Below are 19755 nucleotides of genomic sequence, written 5' to 3' on the forward strand. Positions count from 1 at the left end.
TCCCCAGCCACTCTGGGCGGCTTCCATAAAAACCAAAAATACAATAAAATATCACATGTTAAAAACTTCCCTGAACAGGGCTGCCTTAAGATGTCTCTTGAATGTCAGGTAGTTATTTATCACTTTGACATCTGCTGGAAGGGCGTTCCACAGGGTGGGCGCCACTACCGAGAAGGCCCTCTGCCTGGTTCCCTGTAGCTTTGCTTCTCGCAATGAGGGAACCGCCAGAAGGCCCTCGGCGCTGGACCTCAGCGTCCGGGCAGAATGATGGGGGTGGAGACGCTCCTTCAGGTATACTGGACCGAGGCCGTTTAGGGCTTTAAAGGTCAGCACCAACACTTTGAATTGTGCTCGGAAACGTACTGGGAGCCAATGCAAGTCTTTCAAGACCGGTGTTATATGGTCTCGGCGGCCGCTCCCAGTCACCAGTCTAGCTGCCGCATTCTGGATTAGTTGTAGTTTCCGAGTCACCTTCAAAGGTAGCCCCACGTAGAGTGCATTGCAGTAGTCCAAGCGGGAGATAACCAGAGCATGTACCACTCTGGTGAGACAGTCCGCAGGCAGATAGGGTCTCAGCCTACGTACCAGATGGAGCTGGTAAACAGCTGCCCTGGACACGGATTTGACCTGTGCCTCCATGGACAGCTGTGAGTCCAAAATGACTCCCAGGCTGCGCACCTGGTCCTTCAGGGGCACAGTTACCCCATTCAGGACCAGGGAATCCTCCACACCTGCCCGCCTCCTGTCCCCCAAAAACAGTACTTCTGTCTTGTCAGGATTCAACCTCAATCTGTTAGCCGCCATCCATCCTCCAACCGCCTCCAGACACTCACACAGGACCTTCACCGCCTTCACTGGTTCTGATTTAAAAGAGAGGTAGAGCTGGGTATCATCCGCATACTGATGAACACCCAGCCCAAACCTCCTGATGATCTCTCCCAGCGGCTGCATGTAAATGTTGAAAAGCATGGGGGAGAGGACAGAACCCTGAGGCACCCCACAAGTGAGAGCCCAGGGGTCTGAACACTCATCCCCCACCACCACTTTCTGAACACGGCCCAGGAGGAAGGAGCGGAACCACTGTATAACAGTGCCCCCAGCTCCCAGCCCCTCAAGACGGTCCAGAAGGATGCTATGGTCGATGGTATCAAACGCCGCTGAGAGATCCAGCAGAACTAGGAAACAGCTCTCACCTTTGTCCCTAGCCCGCCGGAGATCATCAACCAGTGCGACCAAGGCAGTTTCAGTCCCATGATGAGGCCTGAATCCCGACTGGAAGGGATCCAAATGGTCCGCTTCTTCCAGGCGTGCCTGGAGTTGTTCGGCAACCGCTCGCTCAATCACCTTGCCCAGGAATGGAAGATTTGAGACTGGGCGATAGTTGGCCATCGTGGCCGCATCTAAAGATGGTTTTTTAAGAAGCGGTTTAATAACCGCCTCTTTCAGCGGGTCTGGGAAGGCTCCCTCACGGAGGGAAGCATTCACCACCCCACGAAGCCCATTGCCCAGTCCTTCCCGGCTAGCTTTTATAAGCCAGGATGGGCAAGGATCCAGGAGACAGGTGGTTGGTTTCACTCGTCCAAGCAGCCTGTCCACATCCTCGGAGGTAACAGATTGGAATTGATCCCACTCAACTTGACTAGACAGAACTCTAGCACTCTCCCGCCCCGGCCCTGCTCCCACGGTGGAGTCTACTTCTTCCCGAATCTGAGCGATTTTATCTGCAAAAAACTTTGCAAAATCATTGCAGGAGAACATGTGGCCCGTACTGGGCCCCGATGTTGCAGGTGGTTCCGCTAAATTGTGAACCACCTGAAAAAGTCTCCTGCTGCTGTTTTCTGCAGATTCAATAGAGGCGGTGAAGAAATTCTTCTTCGCCGTCGCTATCGCCACTTGGTAGGCTCAACGTTGAGCTCTAACCTGTGTCCGGTCAGATTCGGAATGAGTTCTCCGCCACCGGCGCTCTAGCCGTCTCAACGATTGTTTCATTGCCCTCAGATCCGTGGAAAACCACGGGGCTGTCCGGGCTCCATGCAATCGGAGAGGGCGCTTCGGAGCCAAACAGTCAATAGCCCTGGTTAACTCCACATTCCAGCGGGCCACCAGGGAATCAGCTGAAAGGCCATCAACATGGGATAAAGCATCCCCTACCACTCTCTGGAAACCATTTGGATCCATTAAGTGGCGGGGGCGGACCATCCGAATTGGTCCCACCTCCCTGCAGAGGGGATGGGTCGCAGAGAAGTCCAGTTGCACCAGGAAGTGATCTGACCATGGCACTTCTTTCGTTTCGCTTTTACTTAGTGTCAGATCACCAACATCCATAGAGGTAAACACCAGGTCCAAGGCATGTCCACGGCTATGGGTTGGGCCAGACTTATTCAGGGACAGCCCCATGGAGGCCATGCTTTCCACGAAGTCCCGAGCGGCCCCTTGTAAGGTCGTGTCGGCATGGATGTTAAAATCCCCTAGGACGACCAAGCTAGGTGTCTCCAGGAGAACATCCGCCACGACCTGAAGCAGCTCGGGCAGGGAATCCTTGGTGCAGCGGGGAGGTCGGTACACCAAAAGGAATCCTGTACTGCCCCTATTGCCCAACTTCCAGAACATGCACTCAGAAAACTGGGTCTTCCCAACAGGACGCCTGGTGCAAACTAATGACTTCCTAAAAATCACTGCAACCCCCCCTCCCCGCCCACATGACCTGGGTTGCTGTGCGTAAGAGAAACCTGGTGGACAAGCAGCGGCAAGGACAGGCCCATCTGCTTCATCCAACCAGGTCTCTGTTATACAAGCCAGGTCAAATCCTCCATCCATGATCAAGTCATGGATGGCAGTGGTCTTATGAATCATTGACCTGGCATTGCACAGCAGCACCTTCAGGTCATGTGGGTATCCCTTGCTGATTCTAGTATCCATCCGGTCAGGACCAGACCCGGAGGCAGGGATAGTCCTCAGACAACGACTAAACCTGCCTCCTCTGTAATGATAGGGTCTGGTCTTAGCGTAACTCCTCCTCCTACCCGTGATCACTGAGATCGGTTGTCCCAGTGCATCCCGCCCTGTGGAACATGCCCCAGCCATTTTATGGGCTGGGGCCCACTCCCCGGCAGCCCTGAACCCTCCCCCTAAAAACAAAAACAAAATAACACCTTAAACAAACAACCAAAACCAATAAAACAATACAAGCGAAAAATGTAAAAATTACAAAAACATCAAAATAATAATAATAAAATAATTCCCCAAGCCCAACCAACATCCATCCCACCCCCACCCCGCACATACAAAAAATCCAAAGAATTAAAAAACAAACAAAAAAAACACATTTTAAAAACACTCTGTGCCTCTCCGGCAGTAACAACTGTCCTGGTGAGGCCTGTCAGGCCCCGCCCTGGGCCAGATGGTAAGTGGCAGGAAGGAGCAGGGCCCTCAAGCACTCACTCAGGGAGTCTTCTCAGGCAGCAGTTAGGATAGTATTCTATTGTGAACCTTTCAGAATTTTATTTACAATTCATCATAGCTGCATAAGAGGCTTTCAGTCCCTTTGGGGAATTTTTCATTAGGTTTCTAGTTGTTTCTAATGCCTATAAAAGAGTTGCATGACCACCTAAACCAATAGCAGGAATACAGCATATTCTGCAAGCAGTAACTTATTAGGGTTGGCCATTCCATAAGCAGGGAGCAGCGACAAAGTGTTGGGAGGACAAACCTATGTGTGCCATGTGACCTGCCAAACATCCCCTATGCCAGCCTGCTGCCCTCAAGACCTTCCCTGTCATTATTATTATTAAAGTATGATTGAACTGTCAGTTTGGTCAGTTTCTATACATGTAATTATATTTTGCTATATTTCATCAGGAAAACATCTTGGGCAGTCATAACAGGTTGGATGGCACATTAAGTTCATAACGATTTCGAATTTGTCTCTTGTATAAGTTGTTGTAGGAAGAAATGATCTTACTTGTGTTCCCTATATCTCCATCATGCTTCTTTTGGAAATGTTAGAAAACCAATCCCTTTTGGTCTCACAGTACATTTGCTGCTATAATACAAATCTGACCGTGATCAGCTTGTTTTTGATATTTCCCCCTCCATTTCATTTCACTGTTTTAGGTCCCAGAAGCCATAAGAAAGTGTCAGCGAGCAGGAATTACAGTCCGTATGGTCACAGGGGACAACATCAATACAGCTCGTGCTATTGCAATAAAGTGTGGGATAATTCACCCTGGAGAAGATTTCCTCTGCATTGAGGGGAAAGAGTTTAACCGAAGGATCCGAAATGAGAAAGGAGATGTAAGTCATGTCAGGACAAAACATACAATATTCTATAAAATAGTTACAAAACCTGTCATATTTGTCTTGTGCTGCGCTGTTCCTCACGTTCTTCCTTTTTTCCAAATGGGAGAGATGGTACTCTTTTTAAGATTGTATGTCTTTAAAAATCCAGCCGATCATGCCCACTTTTCTCATCCTCCAGTCCTTCTGTGTTGCTGTGTCGTCCCAACTGGGTTTGTCTTGCTGCAGACAAACCATGAGCTGAAGTTGAGGTTTGTCCTTGGTTTAGAGCTTGTGGTTTGGAGGAAATAAGCTATGAGCCCAGTTTCAGATGACACGCTAAGCCAAGTCTTAGCTCACAGAAGCACAGCAGCAACAGGTCCAGAGGAGGAGCAAAGCAACCTACACATTTATATATTTGTGCTAATTCATGGTTTGTATTAGCCTTGAATGCCAATTGAGTCGATGCCTGTGTTTCATGCACCAGCCTTGCTGACTGTACAGTTTGTAGGGATTCAGGGTGTGTCTGTCTTTGTCTTGTTCAAATATGTTATATGCTAGGGCTGCCATGTGTCCGGAATTTCCCAGATATATCTGGGAAGCATCAGTCGAAAACACATATCGGGGTGGAATTTTCTATAATTGGTTAAAATGTTCGATTTGCTCAACAACTTTGGCCAAAAAATGCTCAGCAACCCAGTATCCTCACTACGTCCCTAAAGTGCATTAATATTTTTAGAAGTGGTAATATAAACATGTCAGTGCTTGTTTACTGTGTGTTCAATCATTTACATTTAGTGAGAATACGAAAAGTTTCTTTCCTTTATAAAGAGCTGATGCAGCAGCTGGTTCAGGAAAGACAGAGGATAGAGGTCAGAAACATATTTTCAAAGGCACCGAAAGCAACATGACTTCTTGAAAGTAACATTATACTGTTACTTTGTCAGGTGAAAATGACAATATGGAGCATAGTAATTTGATTGGGGAACAAATCATTCTTTAATAGGCTAGCATAGCTCAGAGAGTGAAACATAGCAGAGGATGAGAGCAGCAGAAAACCCTAGGAAGCCCTTGTAGTTGTTTAAGTATTAGCAATGTCAGGTGGGAAACAAGTTAACCTTAAAGTGACATTTATTCTAAAGGGTACATGGTGGTGGAATGGTTTCTGAAAGAATGACAAATGTTTCATCCTTATTTCTTTCAGATTGAACAGGAACGCATTGACAAGATATGGCCAAAACTTCGTGTCCTTGCTCGTTCATCTCCCACTGATAAGCACACTTTAGTCAAAGGTGAATGCAAATTTACCCATATACATACAGCACCACTGATGCATATATATATATGCCCTTCTGTGACTACATATATAATTATGTAGATTTAGTTGTTTTAAACTGCTTTTAGTGTTGTGTTTCAATATTAATGTTGTGTTTTAATTGTAACCCACCCTAAGACCTAGAGAGAAGGGTGGGTAACAAATAGTAGTAGTAGTAATAAAATATATCACTACAGTTTCCTACATATCAATACACTTTGTTTAAGACAACACAATGCAACATTAACTCTTTTGATAAGAATTTCCTTTAACCTTTTAGTCTTACCAACTAAAATGAAGGTAAAGGAGGTTAACTGCATAGCTGGTGTTCTTTTCCTCTTCCTCACGTCTCTCAATTCCTCCCTCCCTTCCCTTTGTTGTGTTTCCCACAGCTGATCTGCCTTATTGCTTATGTTGCTTTGTAAAGTGCACCATACATTGATAGTGTTCTATAAATTAATGATAATCATAGTACTGGCACTACCAGTAATAAGTCTAGTGTGTGGCTTTCTCATTTCTCCGTGCAACCAGGGAGCAAGCTGTCTGCTGTAAAATGATCCTTGTGAAGATACGCAGATGAATGTTCCTAGAAGCCCAACATTCTAATGTCAGAAATTAAAGTGTTTGTGCCTGCAGCATCTCTCAGGATTAGACTAGGTAGTCTTGTAGTCAGCTTAAAACAAAATGTATTCGAAAGCAACGTAAATAAACATTCTGGGATCGCTCATTTGGATATTATAGACTGGGAGTAAAATGAATTATTCTGTAGAAAAAACACAGTCAACAAAGTTGAGGCACTGTAGACACTTGAATCATAACAGGGTTGTTTACATGTGCAGGATATGAATCTGACAGAAATAAAGCAGCCCTGAATGTCCTATATAACTACAGTTAGAGCTGCAGTGAGGACACTGAACAAGGAGTATTTTGGGGGTGAGGGGGTTGTGTGTGTGTGTTAAATAGCCACTGTAGTGGAAGAAGAACTTGCTTGGGAGGATTTTTAGCTTTTGTATTTCTGTAGTCCCTTCAAAGTTAATATGAAATTATTTGAAACATCAACTAGCTTTGACTGAATGTGTGTTTTCCTGCTGTTTGAAGGACAAACCAGGGTCTCAGCTTTGATGCATAAGAAATACTCTAGAGCTGAAAAAATATAAGATACAAAGCAACCCTTCTTATATATTGAACATTTAATGATACACAGTTGCCAGAGGGGCACCACATTTAGCATAATATAAGGTCTCCTTCATTCATCATTAATGGTGTTAACTTTTCATTCCTCTTTAGGAGTAAAATGGTCTGCTTACCATATTTAATTAATTAAATATTGAAAATGGTATCTTGGCTCAAAAGTATGTTTAAAGCAGTGTTTAGTATTTGCTGTTAGATGGATACATTTGTAATTTGTTTGAACATCCGCAAAATCCCAATAAATCTGTATGAGTTTTGACACAATATAGCCTCCAACTAAATGTTCGCATATAAATAGCAGTTAGGTTTTTATGAACTTTGTATTATCTGGATCATTGGAGTGCTTAATGGATCCCTCAATAAATGTTAAGCTCAAGTGGTAGATATGAGCACCTCAGGAATGAACACCTTTCTCCAAATGCTTGTTACACCATCACCATATCATTTTGTGAAATCATGCTGGTGGTGTGAGGCATTTGAAACCTATTAATACTCAGAGTTTAAGGACTGGACTCTTTGGTTTTTTTAAAAAAATAATAATTTAAAAATAAAACTCTGAATAATATTTTTTTCATATAACCTTCATTGTTCTGTAATTGTAATAATTCATTCAGCCATTTGTTATACAATGGCTTTTCATGTATATAAACTGAGGGGGATGGGCCTTCAGGTCTGGTGGCTAGAGGCGAGCTCTGATAATGCCTCTTGCATGCCTAGATGGAAGATAGAAAATGATGTGTGAGCATGTATAGAAACTGGCCTACTATACAAATGTAAATTTACAGTCATTGCTCCACCTATGCTTGCCTCTAGACCTGCCTGCCACAGGCATGTCACCCTGGAAGGTTGCCCACAAGGGAATGTGGTGCTCCAGCTGAAAAAGTTTTCCAACTCAATATAATTAATAACTTTGGAAAACTACTTCTGCCCTCACAGTAGCATTTAGCTTCAGCAGTGGGTTCTGTAAGTGCCATCAGTTCTTAGAAGCTGGGAAAGAACAGAGAGCAAAGATGAATTGAGAAGACAATGCTTAATAAGGGGGGAGAAAGAAGAAATAGGGTAGCACATTGAGCTGTGTGTGAAAAGGATGCTATATGAGAAATATGATGTAGTTAAATCAAATAGATTGGTATGCTGGAACATGTGGATTGATGTACACAGTTTTAAGGATTGTAAAAAGTTTGTCCACCTGTGAAGATGCTTTTTCCCATATGAACATGCAGATTACAGCATCAGACTATAATTTTTTTTAATCCACCATACTTTCATGCAACCACACAGTTTCTTAAAATTCATTGCAATATTTTACAGGTATTATTGACAGCACTCAAGTGGAGCAGAGGCAGGTTGTAGCAGTGACTGGTGATGGAACTAATGATGGACCGGCACTTAAGAAAGCTGATGTTGGCTTTGCAATGGTACATTTAAGAACATGCTCCTTTTCAGGAATGCCCAGAATATTCAATAGTTTCAATTTTGGGGTTGAAGTAGTGCATTCAGTAGTGGGTGTGTGTGTAAAATATTCCCTGAAACTCCCTCTAATGATAAATATATTCACCATTTTATGAGACTGTTCACACCCAATCTGCTGCTGCTTTGGTGCCATCATTTCCCTGGGAGTAGGCTTGTAGGCAATCTCAGTCCGTTGATGTATTGCTGTTACTTCAGCTGAATTGATTGTCTTAAGTATGCCCATTGACAGTGTGATGCCAAATTCCTATACAGTTGTACCTCGGGTTTAGTACTTAATTCATTCTGGAGGTCTGTACTTAACCTGAAACTGCTGCGCTGCCGGAGCACGATTTCTGTTCTCATCCTGAAGCAAAGTTCTTAACCTGAAGCACTATTTCTAGGTTAGCAGAGTCTGTAACCTGAAGCGTATGTAACCCAAGATACCACTGTATTGTGATGTAACTGAATTTTAGATTTGCCATATTACGAACTGCTATTGAAAACATTTCCAAATTGGTTCAATATCTATCCAGCATAGGAACTGCTGTTGAGGAAAACAAGTCTAAAGTCTCCTAAAGTTTTGACCAGGCTAACCAGTTTAATGGTTCTTTGGCTCCTGGCTCATTTTATTTATTAACAGCCAATTTAAGTTACCTCTCTTCTGAAAGTGCTATTCCTTATTGAAACACTGTTTCTCATTCTAGTAAGTTATTTTTGATATGCCTTCTACATTTTTCAGGGTATTGCAGGAACTGATGTCGCAAAGGAAGCCTCAGATATTATCCTGACCGACGATAACTTTAGTAGCATTGTGAAAGCTGTAATGTGGGGTCGTAATGTCTATGACAGTATTTCCAAGTTCCTGCAGTTCCAGCTCACAGTAAATGTAGTGGCCGTAATCGTTGCTTTCACTGGAGCTTGCATTACCCAGGTAAGGTTGAATTAAAGTAAATGACTAAAGTACCTTAAGATCTTCATCTGAGGCACTTGTCTGGAGGCCTTGCCAAAGAGAATGTTGCAGATTGCTTCTTGGAAGAAGGCCTTTTCAGTGATGGCACCATGGTCATGCAATATTGTCCCCACAAAGGCTCGCCTCACCTTGTGCCTTCATTGTTTGTTTGTTTTTTGGTACCATATACATACCTTTTCACTTCCCCAGGTTTAACTATAGTGATCTTAAAAAACTTTTAGTGATTATGTATTTTTATTGAAGTTTTAAGATCTTGTTGAATTTCCAAAGCTATTAAGAGTTTTGCTGGAAACCTATTTTGTGCCAGTTTAATTCTGTGGTGTATTTGAAGTTTTTAACATTTATTATAAGCTTGCCAGGGAACTTTTTTGCTATTGGGCAGCCTAAAAAGGTAGTTAATTGAAAACAATTAAATATAAATAAAGGGAATTCCATTTCAAATGATGATGCAGTCACTGCATTCAGTATGCAGATTCTACCCAATTCTACTCCATTCATTTATGCAGACTGCATTTACTCAAATCTGATCCTGTCTTAGAGAAAGAAATGGCTTAAATGATGTCATATATGAGGACTCTTACCCAAGTTCATACAAGCACCCTTATACAGCAATTTTATATGTTGTGCTACTGGCAGGCAGTAACCCATGTTGACTGCTTGTTGGGGCCAAGAACATGGACCCAGGTCCAGAACAGTTTGTACCTCACAGGCAGCAAATATTATGTTTTCTGTTGAAACCACATATCAGTGCTCTTTTGGAACTGCTAGTGCACCCAGTTACTTTAATATTCCTAAAAAAATAATAACAAACATGTCAGCACCTTATAATCTAGAGGTACAAAGGTGTGCTCATACCTGCTTATTTCACCAAAAGTGAGTAAAATACCAATCACAAAACACCAGTTGTATTAAGTAACTGTTTATATTATTTGTTCTCATGTGCCCATTGCACATATTTTCTACATTGTAAGAAGTCTTAAGGAAATACGGCAACATGGTTTTTAAAAGGTAATATATACAGGGCTATTTTTCGGCTGGAACTCACCAGAATTCAATTCTAGCATCTCTTGGGTGGGCGCCATTGCCATTACAAGAGAACAAGAGTTCATGGTGAGTTCCGACACCTCTTTTTGTAGGAAAAATAGCACTTCATATATAGAGATATATAGATAGAGAGAGAATCAAATATGGAAGGGTGATATTAAACAGAGTGTGGCACCTCTGTGAATACAGTGCAGATATACACATAGCACATACTGTTCACTCTGGTACAACAGGAAAATTCAGCCTCAGTGAGCAAAATCATGAATAAGTCATAGGTATACGGCAAAGAATAAGTTTACCTTGTCATCATGATATGGCCAAGTGAAACCCGAGGCTGTCTCTATTAGATGCCACAAAGGTGAAACTCCTCCCAAATTACTCTTCTAAATTTTTCAAGGTGTTCAAAGGTTATAACTATTTATTTCTTCATGGATCTTGGGCTCAGTTGCAGACCTGTGGTTCCTCTGAGCAGTGAAAACTCAAGCTGTTGCTGTTCACTGTAGCAGGGACGGTCAGAGCAAGGGGAGGGAGGACTGCTCATGTCACTTTGCCACTCTTTAGTATTTCTTTTTCCTATACAAAAGACAGATGTGGAATCGGGAAAGCACAGTGAACCATGGAGTATATAATACCAAATTTGTTTGCCTCTTGTACATTTCGTTTTAATTACGGTAGACCTTGCGATAGAAATATTAAAAAGAAATCAAAGGATTGCATGTCCTTGCCCCTGCCCTTTTGAAAATTCTAAGGCATATTGATAAAATATTTTGATTTAAGTATTTAAGAAACTTTAACACAATTCTTCCCTCCATGAGTGCAGCTAAGAATGCAGTGGCAGGGATCAGCGTAGAGCTCAATGGAGCCCTCTTTCCTTTCCCCCTAATCATGACTGCATGTGCACTTCAGTGCATCACTCATTACTACAAATGGGAGGATGATGCATTCCTCCCATATATGCACCCAGACAACTCTCTTCTCCCTAGGGCTTTTAATATTTACTTTGCAAGCTAGGAACTTATCAGGATGGGCAGAAAAGAGAGTTCTGTTGAACCCAGTTCTAATCAATCACTTGAAGCTTTGCCCTTTCTCTGTGCGTCTGGGAAGTGCTTTTGAGGAAGAGCATCCATCTATTTATTGGAAGAACCAGTAGGGTAGTTAATATACCACAATTACCTTTTGCTGCTTTGTGTGTAGGGGAGTTACACTTTTCTTGTGCATCGTTCATTCATTTATTGAAAATTAAAAATTGACTGTCACAGAATGATTGTGGTTTTCTTTGTGCAGCTAAAATCTAAAATAAACTTTGCAAAGATATTTAAAATGGTAGAATATAATAGAACTATTATAAATATATATACTTCTATGTGGCTATGTGTACACATACTGCTACTGTAATTATATTTTTAGGTAAGTGTGCATAACCCCTACTGTTATGTGTTTTAATTTGCATTTTCATACCTTTGTTGTTACAGTCCTTGAAAGTTTTAATATGGAAGATATATGCTGGGTTTATGAATCAATGAATGTTTAAAAATAACAATAATGTTCCTGATATGTCCAACATGAAACATGTAGGGGTGATATTTCATGATGAATTGTGATGTACAGATTTGTGTTTCATGTAAAACATCTGGGATCTTTTTACAAAAACTTCCCCTTTTTTTATTTAGACCCTTGCTAATGCCTTCCAAGGTTACAAAGAAAAGAACAAGTGAAATAAATGTTTTAGGTGGATCACTTCTTAAACACATTTCCACATAAATTCAAAGTCCACATAATTGTTTTAATTTCCATTTGCTTCTGCCTTTGAAATGCATAAAATCATATTTTTTAAAAAAAATCTTGGGCAATGTAGCTGAATGACTCATCTTTAAAATTATTCTAAACCCGAGCTCAGATGCACATTTCCCTTAGCTTGCAAAGAATTAATCAGAAATAAGAAAGAGCTGCAGTGGAAATTTCATTCCACCAAGTGCCAAAATTAATGTGTGTTTAATGCTTAGGCTGGGGTTTAGAATAAGCTTTTACACTTGACTGAACTGTGCAGCGCAGTAGATGATAGATAATTATTAGAGGCACCTTAGCAACATGGAATGATTGGCACTGTGAAATGGTGAGAATGAGCTGCTGCCAAAAGTGATGGCTGCCAATTGCACATGTGTAATTTAGAGGATGGATCAAAGTGAGAAATTTGCTTTTCATTATACACTGGAGTTCCCTTGGGTTTCTGCTGACACTTGCACAACAGAGACCTTTTTATAGCAACAAATATAGCTTCAGATGATAGGAGAGCAGGATGCAGGGACAGGCACTTTAATTTCACACCATTTGTAAAAAGAGGATTTTCCCCCCCTCGGTGCACATATGATCTCTTTGAAAGATTGTATGCATGTCAAGTTGCTCACTGAAGGAGTAAATGACTTTGGCCTTTTGCCAATCAGGGGAGGGGCAAATGGCTTGCAGGGCATATATAGAGACCTCCAAGCTTATTTAGGCAATTGATAATCTTTTCAGATATCTCAGCTTTCATTTTTCAAATATTTATCTACGGCACAGAAATCTTATGAAATTATAACCATTATATCATAAAATTGCATTGTTTCTCAGATATGGTTATGGTGTTGCTTTTAGGCAGATACTGAATCACAAAAAAATTGCTTCTGCATTACTGCTACAAGCATACATTCTGAGTTTTTTTAGTTAGCACAATGAATTTATTGCTTCTGGTGACCAGAGCAAGCTATCACAGGGATGCTCAGCTCGTACACATCAGTGTGGAAGAACAATGGCATAGTTTGCCCTAGTGCAGTTACAGAAGCATTTTGTTCTGGCAAGTAGGGCAAAACTTGGCAGCAGAAAATATATTGTAGTGGGACGAGCTCAGAACTGGACCTGTTGCCTAGTATTAATACAACAAGCTGCGCATTGCTTTAAGATAGTTATATCCTAGGTATTCTAAAAATGATGGATATTGTTACAGTTGAACTCTACAGCTGCAATTCTATAAATACTTACCAGTCAGATAGTGCCTTCTGATCGCATTTGAATAGTCATGCATAGGATTGTGCAGTAAGGCACTTTATCCGATTATATTGAATATTGTGATTGATTTGTTTGCATTTTTCACAAACCAAATTAATTTTCACTTTTTTAAAAATTTAAAAAACACATGATAGAATAGTCTGTTTTAGGTTTCAGAGAAACATGAATTAAGCATGTCAATTAATCTAAAAAATAAAATCACATGTTCTTCCTCACTAGAGTTTTAGAATGCCACTTTATCCATAGTTCTCTAGTGAGGAAAGATGCTGAGAAGGAACCGTTATCCAAAAGACAATTTAAGAAAGCCTATTTAACAGTAATTTATTTTGGTTTTGGGATCTGAATTTGTTTGTTTGTTTTTAACGGGCAATTTCAAAGCCTGATTTGACTCCAAGCATAGCCCTACTAGATTCAGTGAGCAGATAGCTCCTTCTAGTGGTTGTTTATGTAGTCTTGGAAACAAATACCTAACAAACCATATAATCCTTGACCAGACTGATGTGACATCTTGACTTACCATTAATTTGTAAAAGTAAAATAACTCAAATGGTGCTTCCTGAAAGGTTACTGGCTCTATTACTCCACCATTGTTGAAGGATTTTCAAACTTCACTTGCTGAAATGTTTGCATGTGTGTGTGTGTATTTTATTCATATCTATTTTAAGGGTTTAGCATTTAAATTAGTCCTTATTTTCTCTTGCAATTGTACAATGAGGGTTATGTCTGTACAGAACATTTGGAAAATGGGCTTTGGATGCTGGAGGCCAAGATTCAAACACCTGCTCACTGCTGAAATTTGACTTTCTCAGCCAAATCCATCTGACAGAGTTGTTGGGAGAATACAAAAATGAAATTAGAATACTGGTAGTTATGACCTTGTTGCAAGGAAAGGTTTTGCAGAAATATTTAAGAGCAACAAGTACATATATTGACATGGCAAAGATACTGACATTTCACTCTATAATTTCTCTCTTAAGGACTCTCCTTTAAAAGCTGTACAGATGCTATGGGTCAATCTGATCATGGACACCTTTGCCTCTCTTGCTCTGGCTACGGAACCTCCTACAGAGTCGTTGCTGCTAAGGAAACCATATGGCCGAAACAAGCCTCTTATCTCCCGTACTATGATGAAGAACATTTTGGGCCATGCTGTGTACCAGCTCACTCTCATTTTTACCCTCCTTTTTGTTGGTAAGATTATCTAGCCTTTTTATTGCTAACTTTAACAAATAGTGGTGTTGTTGTTTAGTCGTTTAGTCGTGTCCAACTCTTTGTGCCCCCATGGACCAGAGCACGCCAGGCACTCCTGTCTTCCACTGCCTCCCGCAGTTTGGTCAGACTCATGTTTGTAGCTTCGAAGACACTATCCAACCATCTTGTCCTCTGACAAATAGTGGTAGAACTACAGAATTGTATTTGCTTTGGGTTTCAAACATGCTTTCCATGCCTTTTTTCATCTGTAGATGTGACACAACATGTTGCCAAGAACACAGACTAGCTCAGCAATCCAATCCACAGACCTACTCTCGTGGCTTGTATACATGTGGTAGGACTTCACCTCATAGAAGACAATATTTTGGGATCAAATTGGCCGCAACTTTATTGATGTCAGTATGTTCTGGCATAGGCATTGGGTGTGTATCCTGAATCAACCAATCTATTTGCTGGAAGATTATTCCATCAGGTTTAGAATTATTCCTGGGTTTAGGATCACCCAATGACATGCATCAATTCTGGGCAATCCATCCAGCATGCCTTTGGGGGGGGCGTTATGGCCGCCCCTGTCTGGGCATTCAGACACTTTAATGGGGTACCCTGAGACTTCAACACCCTGATACTTCAACTGAGGAGATGGAGGTGTGGTTCTGACTCAGCCCCTCTGCCAGATTGACCCAACCCAATGCCTTTTTTTTTTTTTTTTTTTTGCCAACAAACTGTGGCTATTGCTATGAGATAGGCAAGATCTCCAGACAGGCCCAATTTTTTGCAGGGAAATTCCTCCCTGGCCCTGAATATGGCAACCATATAATTCCATAGCAAAGTCTTGTGCTCATACTGATTGTTTTCTTCAGGAATTGTCAATCATTAGGGTGGGAATGACCATCCAAGTAGGACCTGAGCTGCCACAAATATTCTTGTGCATTATGTCCTCTACTGGAAATATAAAATGTCGGATGAGCAAATCTATGGTTGCCATGGATGTATGGCAGCCCTAGCAAATCTATACTCTCAGTGTGTTGGGGGGTTTTCCGGAGTTGTAGCAGTAACTTCTATAAATTATGGATCGGGATCGCATTCAAGTAACTTGGATCCAATTAACTCAGTTTGAAATTAACTGAAATGAACTTAAGTTAGGAATGTCTATTAACTTTAACGGGTCTGCGCTGAGTAGGACTAGCATTGGATACAATACTTCCCACTGTATTTCTTAAACTTTCTGCCTGTTAATTTCATTCTCTCAGGTTTTAGGGTCAAGCTACATGTGTCACTAAATATTTCATTGAAGCCCATGATTGAGTTTCTCTGTCTTTTTAAATTAATAGCAAATAGGAAGGGGGTGCTCTAGTTCAGAACCATGGTGCAGAGGGAAATAATTAATCCTTTCCCCCCATACTTTTTTTTTGCTGAAAATTCATTCCCAACAAGCCCTCTCTTTACCCACTAAGAGCAGCAAATAGCAGTTTAGGGAGTGAATAAGAGCATGAGGAAAGAGAGGAAATATTCAAGGTGAAAGGGTTAATCCTCTCCAGGTTGTGGTGCTGATTCATATAATTTCACTGTGGCTGCTGATCATAAATAAATGAATAAAAATTGAAGAAGAGGATCCCAATACCACGATTCAAATCCATGTTTAGTGTACCCTGCAGTTTGCCTTTTAGTATTATCTGTGCATCATGCATAATTTTATGAACTGTTACCAAGTTTTTTCCTTGTGTTAGTTTTTAAGCTTAAATTAATAAATTCTTCTGTTTTGTTTAATTTTAATAAATAACATTTCATCTAGTTAATAGTCAGGTGCTACCCAAAAAATAGTGATCCGGATGTGGACCTCAGTCTAATACTTTTCACAGTAAAGCTTCTTTGCAATGTTATCACTTAGCAATCATTTCATTGCTCAATTCAGCTGAATGCTATAGTGCTTCTAATGTATGTATTTTTTATTGTTGGTCTTAATGGTTTTAGCAATCTGCTTCTCAGATTCTTTTTTCAATTGTTTTATCATCAGCTTACATTTATTTTGTCGGAGTTTGTGCTTCTTGTTCTCTTCATTTGGGCAACACTTCTACTTGTTATTCTTGCCTTATATAGCTCCTTTGCTTCTGCTCATAAACCACATTGACATCTTCCTGGATTTGTTGGTGCTCCCCTGAACTATCCTGGACTGTGGTATAAATTCCAGCTGAGATTCTATTATTGTAATTTTAAATCACCTCCAAACATCCTGGAGGGAATTGACCCTTTTGGTTCTCCCTTTTAACTTCCTTTCAATGAATTCCTTCATTTGGAAAAGTTTCCTCTTTTTAAAGCATCCCTGTTGCCTAGTCTAGGTAACTATCCCCTTCAGTGTATGTTAAATTTTGTAGCACAGAAGTAAATGTTCCAAATTACTTCATCAACAGTCACATCAGGTTCCGAACACCTCTCAGTATTGCTTCCCTTCCAAATGGTTTTATTGCTGATTATTTCAAGACATACTCACTTATTGCATCAAGAAGTTTTGCCTTGTTGTCAGGACTTGAATATGCATTTATTTATGTGAGAGTAGCTGAAGTCACATGTTATTACAAGACTGTCTCCCTGATTTATTTCTCCATCTCAACATCATTCTCGGTGTTTTGGTTTGAATGGATGATAAACATGACTATGTCTTGAATTCCAGGACTTTTGGTCCTAGTATTTTCATTTCTGTGAGTTCCATGGAGGTGTTTATTAGAATCATTTTATCTCACTTGCAACACCATACATAATATTCCTTTGCTTGTTTTTTCTATGGAGTTTGTATACAGAGATTACTTTATCGTACTGCTTTGCTTCATGCTACCAGGATTCAAACATGGCTATTAGTACTCTAGCTCCCCAATTCTGGCTTGAAGGCTTCTAGTATTAGCATATAAATACCTATGCATTTATTCCTTTCCAGGTGACCTTTCTGTGCACATTTCCCCCTGTGAACCTTCAGTATCTTTAAACAGATGTCATGTTCTTCTGTATTCTATTGCCAAGTTCTATTCTATTCCCATTTAGATGATCTGGAACATTTACAACTTAATTCCTGAGCAATGAATCATCTTGAACTGGATGCTCCCCAATTCCTTTCAGCCTTCCTCCAGAATTGAGTTTAAAAGCTGTTTTGCAAGCTTTTTGATATAAATCATTGGCAGTTTGGTTCCACTGCAGTTCAGGGGGGAGCCTGTCTCATTTGTACAGGCTTGGCTCGCTCCATAATGTTCCCCAGTACCTAATAAATTTAAGTCCTTCTTTGAACACCAGCATTTCATTCATCCGATGAGACCCCTCAACTCTGAATGTCTAGCTCAGTGTTTCCCAACCTTTTTTGGGCAAAGGCACACTTGTTTCATGAAAAAAATCTCAAGGCACACCACCATTAGAAAATGTTTAAAAAATTAACTCTGTGCCTATATTGACTATATATAAACTTTTACTTATGTAAAAAAAATTAAAAAAATAGTAACAGCATAGAAGGTAATGGTTAGGCCCTCTTCCAAATATGCTGGGTTTTTATTTGCAGGGACTGTTCTACATGGGAAAGCATTCAGCACTGTCATTCTCCCATCAGCTATCTGAATTGGTACTATTCTGGGTCAACTTACTCTGCTGCATGTGTAGATGAAAATGGCACCAAGTGTGGGGGAGGGGGCAGAACAGGTTTCAGATACAGGATATTAAGCATACACGTAATTCAGATTGAACTGGTTGCTTGCTTTGCAAGTTTTCATTTCCCAAATGACTGCCTTGGCAAGCGCAATACCTACCAGGCTCAAGGCCGGTCTCGCGCTGCCACTTCCCACGCTCTCAAGGACCCGAGAGGAGGAAGGCGTGAAGGGAATCCCGAATACCTGGGCCTAAGCCATCCAGGGCTTTAAAACTTAATTTTGAACTGGGCTCAGAAATGAACATGAAGGCAGTGCAGCTGTTCCCTATGACTGGAAGCCAACGCACACAGTCCAGGCTCCCATCAATAGTCTGGCTGCAGCATGCCAAACACTTAGCAGTTTCAATCCTGTGTTGAGCATGCTACAGTCATCCAAACATGGCATCACTAAGGCACAAATGGCCAGATCAGCCATTTCAAGGGGCAGATGCAATGGGCACACCAACCTAACTTGCTCAGAAGCACTCCTAGCTGCAGCAACCACCTGAGCATCCAGATTTAAAACCGAGTCTAGGAGGATGGCTAACCCCATTCAAGACAGGTCGCATTCTGGTCCCTGGACTGGCCATTCAACTTGACCTGGAGCATGGAAGACCTTTGCCATCTCTGGATTGCGTTTCCATTGACTTGTCCACCCACAGACTTGTGCTGCCTCGGAGCAGATGCACAGGGAGGCAGGCACTGCCTGTTGACCTCCCCATTGAGAGCCATCAGTGGGCTTGGTGGTGGCTATGTTCCACTTCCACCTCTGAATACCAGTTAAACTCCAGTCCTGCTTGTGGGCTTCCCAGAAGAGACATCTGGTTGGCCAACGTGGTCTGAACTAGATGGGTCCCCCTTGGCCAGATCCAGCAGCAGGGAGCATTTTTAATGTTCTGAAACTGACTCTGAAAGTGGGTGCAGAGTAGGGCCATTGTGCTTAAATTAATGACCAGTGGCCTGGTCTTGGGTCTGGGGACTTCGCTGTTCCCAGGTCCCAATGGGTCAAATAGCAGGGAGCTCAGATAAGGAGCAGGTGCAGGTTTGCCCCACAACCACAAGATGGGAGAGCGGTAGAGCCAGTTTTCCTTTGCTTTGAACTAAAGGCACCCTTTATCAAAGTTCTTTTTCCTTAGGCACTGGTGTGTGTTGTCTTGAACTATACACTATTTAATATACCTATTCCAGTATGATTTTAAATAAAAATAGAAGAAGAAATAATAATGATTTTTTAAAAAAGATGACGAGATGGGCTTCCAGGCAGACTGGAGCTCCAACGGGGAGGAGACAGGAGCCTGTCCCAACAGAGCAGAGCAGAAGCAAATGTTGCCTCCCCCCGCCCTGCCGCCGCACTCAGGAGTCGGAGGATACGGAGCTGCAGTTTGGACAGCAGTAGTTTCTTCCTTGCAAGGGAGCCCCAGCGGCACTGCGGGTGCGGGTGGCCAGGATGTCCTGCTGGGGCCCCGAGCTGCTGCAGTTGCTCCCGGGGAGGGGGCTAGTCCTCCGGGCCCGGAGAAAGCCCGTGTGTTGGCGCGGGGAGGGGGGCGGTATTTCGTAGCCAGGCTCCCGCAGCCAAGTTGCTGGCAGGCGCCC

General features: G+C 41.7%; 1 protein-coding gene across 19 annotated transcripts in view; it reads left to right on the plus strand.

The window, feature by feature from the left end:
• ATP2B2 (ATPase plasma membrane Ca2+ transporting 2) overlaps positions 1–19755 on the plus strand; it is a 355474-nt gene that overhangs the window by 301742 nt on the left and 33977 nt on the right. For all 19 annotated transcript variants that reach the window (XR_013391957.1, XM_077924827.1, XM_077924825.1 and 16 more), the window contains 5 exons: positions 4114–4293; positions 5480–5567; positions 8093–8199; positions 8973–9164; positions 14267–14480. Coding sequence is in view for 18 of the 19 variants with exons in the window: in XM_077924827.1 (XP_077780953.1) it covers positions 4114–4293; positions 5480–5567; positions 8093–8199; positions 8973–9164; positions 14267–14480 (781 nt within the window). In the remaining variant the exon portion in view is untranslated. The remainder of the gene's footprint in view (positions 1–4113; positions 4294–5479; positions 5568–8092; positions 8200–8972; positions 9165–14266; positions 14481–19755) is intronic.

The sequence above is a fragment of the Podarcis muralis genome, chromosome 2 (genome assembly GCF_964188315.1).
Source record: "Podarcis muralis chromosome 2, rPodMur119.hap1.1, whole genome shotgun sequence".
In the NCBI taxonomy this organism is placed as follows: Eukaryota; Metazoa; Chordata; class Lepidosauria; order Squamata; family Lacertidae; genus Podarcis; species Podarcis muralis.